We start from the raw sequence: 12,745 nt of genomic DNA on the forward strand, positions 1-12,745 counted from the left end.
CCTGGTTTGGGAAGATCCCCTGGAGGAGGGCATGGCAATTCAGTCCAGTATTCTTGCCTGGAGAATCCCCATGGACAGAGAAGCCTGGCGGGCTAAGGTCCATAGGGTCACAAAGAATCGGAAACGACTGAATGACTAAGCACAACACATAGGAGTCAGATCAATATAATAATGTTAGAGGTGGCGAGGACCCAGATACGGCAGGCTGGAAAGCTGATTACTCTCCTCATACCAAAGCAACACTGCCACCTGTGACCCTCAGAAGGCAGTCCATGTGCTAAGAAATCCCGTAACTCTAAATGGAGAAGCTGAAAATGTTCTGAGGGTTGGTGTACGTGGCTTCTTTTTCAAGAGACCTCCAACAAAGGGAGAAGAACTCCCTTTAACTCCCTTTAACTCCATGTTAAAGCGGAGATGAAAACGATGATGTGGCCTGTAGTAGAAAATCCAAGTTGACCAAGAACCACGTGCCCTGTCAGAGGTCCCAAAGGGAAAGTCCCAGCAGGAGGTGACAGCATGGCCCCAACCCTTCTAATCCACACTCCACAATTCTCAGTCCACCGCTATCTGCCAGACACAGAGTCCAGAAGCAAGAGTCAAAAGAAGAACACTTCCATCGCATCCAAGTTATTGTTTCAAGTGTCCTCAGGGGAGGCTCCAGATACGGACCTTAAATTAGGAGGAGGTGGGGGGGGTGCAGGCTGACTACATAGGCCACTAAGTAAAAGATCAAACCTTTAAGGGCTAAGAACTAAGCTATCTAGGCTGGATCATTAGCTGTGGTTATCACATACAGAACTGATTAGAAGCCAAGAGACCAGAAATTTCTAGCATTTTGAGGGAAATGTATCGCCAAAGAAACCACAAGTCTGGTGTGACTAAAGCAGGCCGTTATTTGACCCCACAGCTTCTCTGAGGCCCCCAAACCACTTCTCCCCAACAGGAAGGGAGCTGTAAAAGCCATGTAGCCCCCTATAAGGGCAGCCTCTCCAGTTCCCACTTCTGATGAGACCACAAAGAACAGGGAGCAGGGAAGCTTCGCCAATACCTACTCCACCCCTCAAAACAGGGTCAGAAATCAGAGAACCAGGTGCTGGAACAGCAGTTCTTAAACCTTTATCTACACCGACAGTTGAGGTAAAGCCCAAGAACCTGCATTTCTAACAAGTTCCCAGGAGATGCTGAGCCTTAGAAGTCTAAGGAATACACTTTAAGAATCACTGGTCAACTAAGAAGAACAAGGGACTGACAGAGGGACCAAGCAAAGGACTTACTCCCCTTGCCGAAAGAGACTCCCTTGGGGAAAGGGTGAGCACGTTGTGTTTGTGGGAAGGATACATACAGATATTTGGGTGGCCCAAAGCAAAGGGCCAAAGGAAGACAGCTGTCCCTCCAATATGTCTTCTAGAGTAATAGGCACTTTAGTTGTGCACACAAGCTCCCAGCTACAGATCACATTTCCCAGCTTCCCTTGCAATTGCGTGTGATCATGTGACCAACCCTGGCCAATGGCCTGTGAAGGGAGGTTACACTGCAGTTCCCAGGGGACTGTGCCTTTCTTGTCGTCCGGAAGGCATGTGTGGAGGCACAGAGTCTTTTTTAAGTCTTATTTAAGTCACTGTAGTTTGCCCTTAGTAACAGCAATGAACCTGGGATGCTAATATAGGAAACTACCAAGAAACAGCTAAAGGAGTAAAAAAGGTTGACACTGGCAAGCATATTTGCCAGAAAAAGGAATGGTAAGGCTTCTGCACTAGTTTATTCTAAGTCTTATAACATTTAATGTCTGACAATTGAATATTAATGGTCTTGGCAATTAAGGCTGAGAAAATATCAAGGAACAGAGACCCACACACTCAGCTCTTTACACGATGGGACCAGTAGCCCCTTGAAGGATGTGATTCCAAGAGACAGGACTCATGTGTGGCCCCCAGTGAACCCCACACTCAGCCTTTTGGTTCAGGTACAACCTTCAGAAGGTCTCTGCTAAGTACAAATATATTACCTAGGGTCTTAAGTCTCTGAAGCTTTATATGTGGGACTTTTGGTGTCTGGTTTTCAAGTTCTGTTTTACTCAAACCTAGTCTTAAAGTTCTCTGAAAAGTGGTGGGCAGAAGTCAGGCTCTCAAACTGCTACGGGCAGCTGAGCAAGCTCATAAACAATCTTCAGCAAGTAAATGCAAAGCAAAGTTTAACTAATGCTACAATTAGGGCTTCCCAGGTGGCACAATGGTAAAGAATCCACCTGCCAATGCAAGAGATGCAGGTTCAATCCCTGGGTCAAGAAGATTCCCTGGAGAAGGAAATGACAACCAGTATTCTGGCCTTGGAAATCCCACAGACAGAGGAGCCTGGTGGGCTACAGTCCATGGGATCACACAGAGTCCCACTGGACTTAGGTACTAAACAAAAACAATGTTACAATTAGGGAAGGGAAAACTGATCTAATTGGCGGGAATAACAGAAATTTAATATGCCTCTCTCATGCCTTTTGTATTCAATTTCAAAAAGTGACCAAGATTTACAGCACCTTTTTTTTTTCCTAATTAAAAAAAAAAAGGAAAAACAAAACCCCCAAAAACCCCCAAGATACAGAAAGGGGAAGTGTATTGCCTGAGGACTGAAAGCAATAGTGAAAACACAACCGAAATCCCAAAACAAATCTCTCTTCCTCAGGCAATTTTAATCAGCAGAGCTAAGGAGGATTGGGGAACAGAGGCAGACTCTCACAGTCCTGAGAGGTTACAGGCAGTTGGAACGGGAAAGTAGGGAACTGAGTAAAGTTCTAGGAAGAAAAGCTGACAGATACATATTACTGTTTCCTGGAAGACCAAACACTGCGTGCAGTGAAGTTCCTATGAGAAAAGCTAAGAATGAGGACTCGGATCCAGCCGCGCCTGGGTATGACCAGACCTGTGCCCTTGGGGGAGGCTCTGAGCCATTCCTGACCTCCGTGTCCTCATAGAGGGAGAAGGGGCTCCTTAGAGCACCCACCTCGGGGGTGGGTGGGTGGGGGTTCTGGGAGGAGTCAAGCTCAGCGCCTGGCACTTCAAAAGCACCTAGTCAGTGTCAGCTTCAGAGTGCCACAATGCAATGAGTGTGTTTCTCTGAATCTGGCATTCTGCTGTGTGTTGACCTCAAATTGTTAAGCATATGTTCAAGATTAGTCAACAGTCAGGTTCTGACATCAATGGCAAGCTGGTGTGTCCAATGAGAGATGTGTCTCAATTCCTGGTACGTGTCTGCCCCTAGGTCTCCAGACACCCCTGCAGCATCCCAGTACCCTAAACCGGTGTCCTCCCCAAAGTGGCCTGAGCGGGAGGTCCCTCCATTCTGGCTGACCTGACCCAACAACAGCTTTCCCGCTCCTCTCTGCAGTCCCCACTCTCCACAACTCTCTCTCTTTTTTTCCCCCTCTCTCTTTTTAGCATCCTTGGACAGGCACAAATTTCCTCACCTCTTTTTGAACCCATTTAGAGTTTATCACTAATTCTATCAAAACATGAAAAATGTTTGAAAGCATACCTACTCAACTCAGAGTGTACCACATGTCAGGTTCTGGGGCTGCAGACAAGCCAGAGAGGGATCTGCAAGCAGCTACACAGGACAGTTGTTGGTCACACCAACCACTGTGTGTCTCCACCTATAGGCCACCCTGATAGCTCCTGATTTATCTCTGAGGGCAGAGGTCTCTAAGCTCCCACTCCTCCTCCTGCAAGCCCTCCCTGATTTCAGAAGGCAGGTGCTGAACTGAGATCTGTTGGTTCAGTCAGGTTATTCCCAGCTCAGGAACCCCAGACAGGACAACTCCAGGGCCCACAGGGTCTTCCACAGGCCAGTAGGGCTCTGAATGCCCTGCTGTCTACCTCTCACACCAGCTTTATGCTAGTTCCTTCAACACCCCCGGGCCTTCACACAGGCTGTTCCCTCTCCCCTGGGCTCTCTTACTCCAACTCTTCTCGTGGGTGCCTTCTTTTCACTCCTCCAACTTCACCTCCTCAGATGGGCCTTTCATGACCACCATGTTCTAGAAGGCTCCCCTACTCAGTCACTCCCTCCCATTAATTTTACTTGTTTTCCTATCTGCTGTCTGCCTATCACTATGCTCTCCATGAGAGCAGAGGACCTGTTGCTCTCCCACCTGTATTCCAGGACCTCGGACAGCACGAGGCACTGGGCAGGGGCTCAGTGCCTGTGAGAGGTCTGGCTCACTGCCCCATACCGAAAGGGTCTCTTTGGGAACACGGAGCTGGGGGGCCCAGGTGTAGATAATCAGGCCCCCTCATCCCTCTGCCTCTGTTGAGCACTGGCTGAACACCAGGCCCTTGACATATTCTATTTCTTCAGTTTCACTGACACCCTTCAAGGTAGGGAGGTTATTATTTATTACCTGTTAATACATTCCCACCATGGCCATATCTGTAGCAGGGCAGTTTGTAACACTGGTACTGAATTCATCAAAACTTAAAATATACAAACTTTCAATGCAGCCTTTCCACTGTTGGGAAAATCATCCCAAAACTAGATTCACATGTGTGCAAGTGAGGTGTGTGTCCCAACACTGTACACAATAGGCAACTGCTAGAAGCGACCTGAACACCTATCAATAAATCACCATACATATGTCACAGGAATACAATGTCACTGCTGACAGAAGATCTCAATATGAAACAACCTCGAAGATCAACTGCCAGGTGAAAACAAAGGGGACATCTGAATGCTTGGTGTTCTCTCTACCATCTGTATTAAAAATGTTGCAGATACATATAAACATTTGCTTAGAAAATTTCTAGGAAAATAGACAAGAAATTGTAACTAGTGGTTACTTCTTGGGATGACAAATTGGGAAACAGGATGAGGACATAAATAATTTTTACTGCCGACTTTATTGAATTGTTATGTTATAGCTATTTTTAAATTTCTATTTATTTTTGGAACAGAGAACCAACATTTAAAAGATGCAAAGAGACTGACAATAAAAAAAATCAATAAAATAAAATCTCTCTCCAACACCTGCTTCCCTGGCTGCACCATTCCTCTCCCTGGGGGTGACCACTGTTATTAATTTCTTACTTGGGTGGTAAGAAATATTTTTAAGATCAGGAAAGCTTTTAAAGCCAGGAAGCGCAGCTCCTGCTGGCCGCGAGGGGACCTTGGGGACTCACAGTTGAGGATGATCTGGGCGGCACGGTAGAGCTCCAGGTGGCACAGGAGGTCCAACAGCTGCTGGACGGTGGCCTGCCGCATGCCCCACCACCACAGTAGCTCTCGTGTGATGCTCACACCCTGGGCCCGCTCCATGGACTTGATCTTCCGCAGCTGGGTCAGGTCTGTGATCACGTAGGAGGCTGGAAGGTGAGCACGAAAAAATACGTAAGAGTCAGAAGGGCAGTCCCTCCACCAGAGGGTCCCCACGCTGGCCCGGCTCCGTCCATCACAAAGCCTCCTGCCCCTCACTCTATCTGAAATTCCACCATGAGTTGGGTTCCACCAGCAGCCCAAGTCATTCAATACTGCCAGGACCAGGATGCTCACATTTGAATGTAAATGTCAGCCTGGGCGGCCACACAAGACTCAGGAGAGAGACCACTGGACAACAGGGTCAGGGGCCTTGAGCTTTAGCTGCTTATTCGCTATGGGCAAGACACTTCCCCAGGGGGATGGGAGCCTCGGTTTCCTCAAGTGTAACAGAAGGTGAAAGAACTTTGCCTGTCTTCCCTTCCAAACAGAAGCCCCGTGTAGGCACTGTTAGAGCCTCAGAACAGAGAAGAATGCCTGGTACAGAGTGGGGGCAGGGCCAGGACCAAAGTGAGGCTGTGGAGGCACCCAGGGGGCAAACTTTAAGGAAGTGCTCACTCTCAGGGCTGGTCCTGTACCTGAAGCAGCCAGAGAGTAGATGCCTCCTATAGTTTCACCCTGGGCATCTCCTTCTCCTCACCTCTAAGTCCCAGCCCTGGCAGGGGGAACTGAATGAATGAATCAATGAATGCACAGCCTGCCATCCTCACAGAACTGTTATAAGGAGCAAGAGAGCCGTGGATCTAAAAGCACTCTGCCAACTCTGAAGCACTGTACAATTTACAGGGGGCTACTGTCTACAGTGGGCTTCCCTGATGGCTCAGCAGTAAAGAATTAACCTGCAATGCAGGAGATGCAGGAGACTTGGGTTAGATCCCTGGGTCGGGAAGATCCCCTGCAGGAGGGTGTGGCGACCAACTCCAGTATTCTTGCCTGGGAAATCCTATCGATGGAGGAGCCTGGTGGGCTACAGTCCACAGGGCAGCAAAGAGTTGGACATGACTGAAGTGATGGAGCACCCGTGCACTGTCTACAATACTAAAACCAGTGCATTTCTTCTTTTCATTTTTTATTATAAAGTTAATGGTTGTTTGCTAAAGAAAACTTGGAAAATGCAGGGGCAAAAAAGCTAATAAATGACACAGCATCCCACTAGGATACTTTCCATTTCTAAGACTCTCCCCCTCAAAACATACAGGTGTGCTTCTGGATGCAGTTGTTGCCAGACTCTAAGAAAGAAAGTGTATCTAGACCTTATTTACATTATACTGTAAGTATTTTTCAAGTTGGTTACAAGCTCTTCATATTTAGCAGTTTTGAATGGTCACATAGTATTCTGCTGAGTTTCCTAAAGGGAGGCATTTATTTATTTATTTTTAAACTAGGACAAAAACAATCAGACTTCAGTTTCAGGATTTCAGAAATCAGCAGATATCCATGTGAACATCAAGTCATACATTTATTCAACAAAATATTATTGAGCTCCAGGCCTGTGATAAGCTCCAGAGAGCCTGTGAATTGCAGGTGAATTCTTTCTGCTGAGCCATCAGGGAAGCCCACTGTAGACAGTAGCCCCCTGTAAATTGTACAGTGCTTCAGAGTTGGCAGAGTGCTTTTAGATCCACGGCTCTCTTGCTCCTTATAACAGTTCTGTGAGGATGGCAGGCTGTGCATTCATTGATTCATTCATTCAGTCCCCCCTGCCAGGGCTGGGACTTAGAGGTGAGGAGAAGGAGATGCCCAGGGTGAAACTATAGGAGGCATCTACTCTCTGGCTGCTTCAGGTACAGGACCAGCCCTGAGAGTGAGCACTGCCTTAAGGTTTGCCCCCTGGGTGCCTCCACAGCCTCAGGTGAGAGCCTTCGGATGAGTCAACCTGAAATCCACAGAGCTTTTCTGTTTGAAAATATGCAAACATAAGTGAACTGAGTAGGGAAGAGCAAGACAAGAGACCGGGATTATATAACGATGGAGTTTGAATGCCAGGCTACAGTCTGAACCTGACCCTAAGAGCCACGGACACCAGGACACTATGAAACACCTCAGAGTCAGGGAGGGACATGATCCTATTGTACAGTCCCTGTTCCTCTGGAGGAATGGGAAAGGTTGTGACAGCCTCCCACAGAGAGAAAGCCTCTGGGAAAAGTGCAGTGTGTTTAGGGTTAGAGATGGAAAGTTCTTGAGTTGCAACCTTAGTCACTGGAAACCCCAGGGCAGATTCCTGGTCCGTGGGATGTGATGTCAGCAGGGTCAGGGGCTGCTTCCAGTGGCAGAGAGAAAAGAGGGGAGGGAAGAGGAAGAAACCCCTTCTTCCCAGCCCTCCGTGCACACAAGCTCTGTCCACAGGTTCACCTCCCACTCTCTGGAGACAGCGTGATGTCATGGGAAGAACAGAAGCTGCCCCCAGAGCTCCGTTGCGGCAGCCCTCACTCCTGTGGGCTGCACTTTCCTCACGGGCAACGTGGGAGGAAGAGAAATTAAACCCGGAGTTGCCCTGCCGTGTGGACACTGCAGCTCTGTGAAAGTGGCATCTCTCACAGCACTGACCTGTCAGCATTTAACAAGACCCTGAAATCAGGGTCAAGACAAGATAGAGATCTTAGCGGGATGAGTCACTGCTGAGTGCCCTGTGAGTCCTCGGCTCTTTGCCCAACACTCACAAGCAGTACCTGGTCATCACATGTGGAACATTTGGAAACTGGGAGAAAATCAAAGCCCCCATGATCATCCCACTTGGAAGACCCCAAGGAAAGCACTGGTTATATTCTTGTAGGCTCTTCTATCAGAAATAAAAATATATGTTATGTCAGAAAGATGGATGTTACAATCGCAGGCTCAGCGACCAGACTTTGGATTCTTTTTTTTTTTTTAATATTTATTTGGTTGCACCAGATCTTAGTTGCGGCTCTCAGGATCTTTAGCTGTGGCATGTGGGATATAGTTTCCTGATCAGGGTTTGAACCCAGGTCCCCCACACTGGGAGTGCAGAGTCACTGGACCACCAAGGAAGTCCCCAGACTTTGGGTTCTGAGGTCTGGGTTCAGATCTTCTCTGTGCTACTTATTTGCAGTGTGTTTAGGGAAGGCGCCCCCTCACCTCTCCCTGTGCCCCAGTTTCCTCATTTTCAAACGAGGAAAACAACAGAACCTGCCTCAGCGGTTGTTGCAAGGATTAGATTAGTTATACGTATAGGATAACATACCTATGATATAAATGCTCGCTGTAATTGTTAAACCATCTATACTCTATGAAAACCTGCTTTCATCCCCGACAGTTAACACTACATGATGACCATCTCTCCCGGTCTGGGATCCTGAGTCCTGCAGGATACAGGAGAAAACTTTGCCCATCTTCAAAGCTCTCTGGAGCAGACAGGGAACAGTCTCCTGAAATGATCCACCCTTGGATGAAGTGCTCCTTGTCTGGACTAACCAGACTCCTTCCTGGTTGAGGGAAAGGGAGAGTGTTTTGCCCCCTAAGCCTCTCAGCAACTCATCCCCATTTTACAGATGAGGAAACTAAAGGCTCAGAGAGAGGCAGTCACTTGCCTGAAGTCACACAGCTGGGCAGGGACAAAGCAGGGCTGGCATGTGCAAGAGAGAGGAAGAAGGAAAGCCATCTAACAAAGGAATCCCTGCCCCAGGACCCCTCGAAATACACCTGGGATGAGTGAAACTGTGAGAAGCCTGTTTTCCCCCAAGGGGAAACATCAATGCAATCACATTCACAGGGAAACAAACAGGAGGCAAACATGTTATCTGCCAAAATTGTCAAATCCAAAGAGTTTGCATACTTGTGACTGTATGATTTTTGAATCACTTTATGGATTTTTCCACCTCCACTCCCCAGTATCACAATCTGCCCTAAGGGATGATCGCTTCTAAAATGACTGGCATTATCTGTAATAGTAAAACCCTAGAATGCCATTAAAGAAAAAAAAAGAATAAATTGTGGAATTTGCAGTAAGGTCTTTCAGCCTTAACAACAAAAAAAGAGACTCGCAGAAGCCGAGACTCTTTAGGGCTGGAAGGACAATCACAATTACTTGTGCTGAACAGAAAACCATGAAGTGCTGCCTTGGCAAGGAGCTGCTACCTGGGGGGCATGGCTGGCTCCCAGCCAAGTGACCTCTGACTCAGCACAGACAGCTGGCTGACCACGGGGCTCCAGGCCATCTTATGTCCTCACCATTCCCACATCCTTCAGCCCATCATTCACTCAAGTGGTACTGAGTGTCTATGCACTGGCCGGGCACTGAGAATACAGAAGCAAACTAGACAGGTGATGTCCCTGCCCTTATGGTGCTTACATTCTCTGGGGAGAGACAAACATAAACAAATAAGGAACAGGGCCATAGCATGTTAAGAGAAATGAAGAAAATAAAACATAGAGATGAGATTAAAAAAAAAAAAAAGAAAGGGGGACAGGGTCAGCTTCTCAAACAAGGTGTCATATGAATTGAGAACTGAAAGACTATGCCCCCCAAAGATGTCAGTGTCCTAAACCCCAAAACCTGTGAATATGGCACCTTACATGACAAAAGGGACTTTGCAGATGGCATTAAGTTAAGGGCTTTGAGATAAGATTATCCTGGATTATCTGAGTGAGCCCGAGAGCCCTTATATGAGGGAGGCAGGAGTGTCCGATTCAGAGAAGAAGACTACAGAAGCAGAGGTCAGGGAGAGTTGAAGGTGCTACTCAGTTGTTTTTGACAGTGGAAGCGGGGCCACAGGTCAAGGGATGCAGACAGCCTCTAGAAGCCGGTAAAAGCAAGGAAATAGATTCTCTTCTAGAGCCTCTGCAAGGACAGCTGCCCTGCCAGCACCCTGATTTTAGGCCTTCTGACCTGCAGAACTGTAACACAATAAAGGCTGTTTTTAAACCATTAAATTGCGGTAATTTGTTATAGCAGCAATAGAAGTCTAATAGAGACTAGAAAACCAGCCCTGGGGAAGATGGGGGAAGAATGTCCCAGACAGAGGGAACAGCAAGTACTAAGGCCCTGAGTCTGGACCAAGGAGGCTAGCAGAGCTGGAGCAGGGTGAGCAAGAGCTGGATGTGGGAGGAGAGTCACACAAAAGTCAGTGGGGCTCACGTTGTGCCAGATGGGGTGGGCCTGTTGAGGAATTTGGATTATAACCTAAATCACAATGGGAAGCCTCTGAGGACCTTGAGCAATTCTGGTGTCTCCAGAGTTTAAGGGGTAAGAGGTATTCTCCACAGAGGATGTACAAATGCACATGAAGAGACACCCAATATCATTAGTCATCATGGAAATGCAAACCAAAACCACAGCAAGAAATCACTTCATACCTCCTCGAATGGCTCCTCAGATGGCTAGAAACTCAGAAAGACAGACAGTAACAAGTGCTTGGATGGAGGAGGACATGGAGAAATTGGGATCCTCATACAGAGCTGGTGGGAATGTAAAATGGTAAATGCATTTCCGAAAACAGTGTAACACTTCCTCAAAGTGTTAAACACAGTTACGCTGTGACTCAGTAATTCCACTCCTAGGTATCTACCCAAGGGAAATGAAAACACACAAAGATGGACACAAATGTACACAGAAGGATTATTCATAATAGCCAAACAGTGGAAAGAACCCCAAATATCCATCAGCTGTCAGATGAATAAATAAAATGAAGTATCTCCATACAATGTAATATTATTCAGTAATGAATAAAAAGAAATTAAGCACTTATACACACTAAAACATGGATGAACTGTGGAAAGGTGCTAAATAAGTCAGTCGCAAGGGAGTACATATTTTATGATTTATTCCATTTATATGAAATGTCCAAAATAGGCAACGCCTAAAGCTGGGGGGAAACAGGAGATGTGTTTGGGAATGTTGGGAGAGATGGTTGAGGGGTCCAGGGCTTGTTTCTGGGATAATTAAAATGTTCTAAGATTGATATGGAGATGGATATACAACTTTGCATATACTAGATGCCATTGGATTGTACACTTTAAATGTGTGAACTGCCTGGTAGGTGAATTAAACTTCATTGAAGCTGTGCTGGGTTTTTTTTTTTTAATTGTCATATATGGAGAACAGACTTCTTGCCAAGAGGGAGGGGGATAGGGGAAGGATGGATTGGGAGTTTAGAATTAGCAGATGTAAAATGTTATATATTGAATGGATAAACAACAACGTCCCACTTTATAGCACAGAGAACTATATCCTATATCCTATAATAAACCACAATGGAAAAGGTTTTTTTTTAGTATATAAATATATATAACTGAATCAGTTTGCTGTACAGAGGAAGTTACAACACTGTAAATCAACTATACTTCAATTTTTAAAATTTTTAGTTTAAAAAAAAAGAGGAAGAACTTCACAGGAGTGCCTTCTAAATTAATATCCTAGAAACAGAAGGTGTTCTGGCCTTCATAACTGAGGCCAACATGGAAAAAACTAGAGAGTCTCTTACGTAAACCTCCAGTTTACAGATTAAGAAACTGAGACTCAGATTAAGGTTAAGCAACTTGCCCAAAGTCACCAGTTGGATGTGGTGGAGCCTGGAGTACAGATCTCTGTTTTGGCGCCTGAGGACCACATGCTCAGCATATGCCCCAAAATGCCAAGCCCTCAGTCAATCACCAGGCACAAACAAAATACACCAAGGAGTTAAGGATATCCTGGCGGAGCCAAACGCCGGGGTTTAAAGCCAACTCCGCCACTTAGGAACTACGTGGCACAGGTGACTCTCACAAGTGGCTGCCCTCACAAGTGATTCTACCTCTAAATCCTTTTCCTGGTCTGTAAGATGGGGTAAGAGGAATATGCACTTTACAGGTTGTTGTGGGAATGAAATGAGATAATCCGTGTCAGGTGCTTGCGTCAGGGCCGGGCACACAGTAAGCAACAGTCATTGCTGACATCAATAATTTTCAGCTTTACCGTGAACAGCGAAGTGCAGCTGGTTATTACTTAGCGACAGACTGAGTAACAGCAGAAATCGTCCGAGATCACCTCACACCTTCCAGATCACCAACAGAGAGGGGGCAGCGCCTGCCCGAGGATACACAGGGAGGCTCGGGCCCGGGAAAGCAGCACAGAGAGCCCTTGACATCAAGGACCAAGGTAGACACGTGGGGAGGGGGCTTAGTGGGGTGGCAGGAAGGACCACTCACCGAACTGCATCCAGTCCCACTCGCTCAGCGTGTCCATGTTGCGGCACAGGTCGTCCAGCACCCAGGAGGGCAGCTGGTAGATGTAGCAGGACATGGCCAGGCTCTGAGGGCTGGTGGGCAGGCGGGCTGACAACTGAGTCCGACGCAGGGAGGACTCCGCTTCTGTACCCGCGGGCCGGTGGGGCCACCCACCGCGGGCCGCCAGGAAGTGGGCGGGGCCGGCCCTGTGTGCGACTGCCCCCTGGCGGACACTGGGGGCGCGACGCCTCCCGGCCGGCTTGACCGGTGACTGAGAAACCAAGTC

At 47.3% G+C, this 12,745-nt stretch overlaps 1 protein-coding gene across 8 annotated transcripts in view; it reads right to left on the reverse strand.

The window, feature by feature from the left end:
• LOC145520715 (interleukin-1 receptor-associated kinase-like 2) overlaps positions 1 to 12,745 on the reverse strand; it is a 74,608-nt gene that overhangs the window by 48,984 nt on the left and 12,879 nt on the right. For 6 of the 8 annotated variants that reach the window (XM_081527908.1, XM_081527909.1, XM_081527907.1 and 3 more), the window contains one exon: positions 5,166 to 5,348. In XM_081527908.1, the coding sequence (XP_081384034.1) occupies positions 5,166 to 5,348 (183 nt within the window). Of the gene's footprint in view, positions 1 to 5,165; positions 5,349 to 12,441; positions 12,622 to 12,745 lie in introns of those variants that run through there. The other 2 variants (XM_081527912.1, XM_081527911.1) reach the window with 1 other exon arrangement.

Source organism: Giraffa tippelskirchi, chromosome 9 (genome assembly GCF_054371585.1).
Source record: "Giraffa tippelskirchi isolate mGirTip1 chromosome 9, T2T-mGirTip1v1.2.pri, whole genome shotgun sequence".
Lineage (NCBI taxonomy): Eukaryota > Metazoa > Chordata > Mammalia > Artiodactyla > Giraffidae > Giraffa > Giraffa tippelskirchi.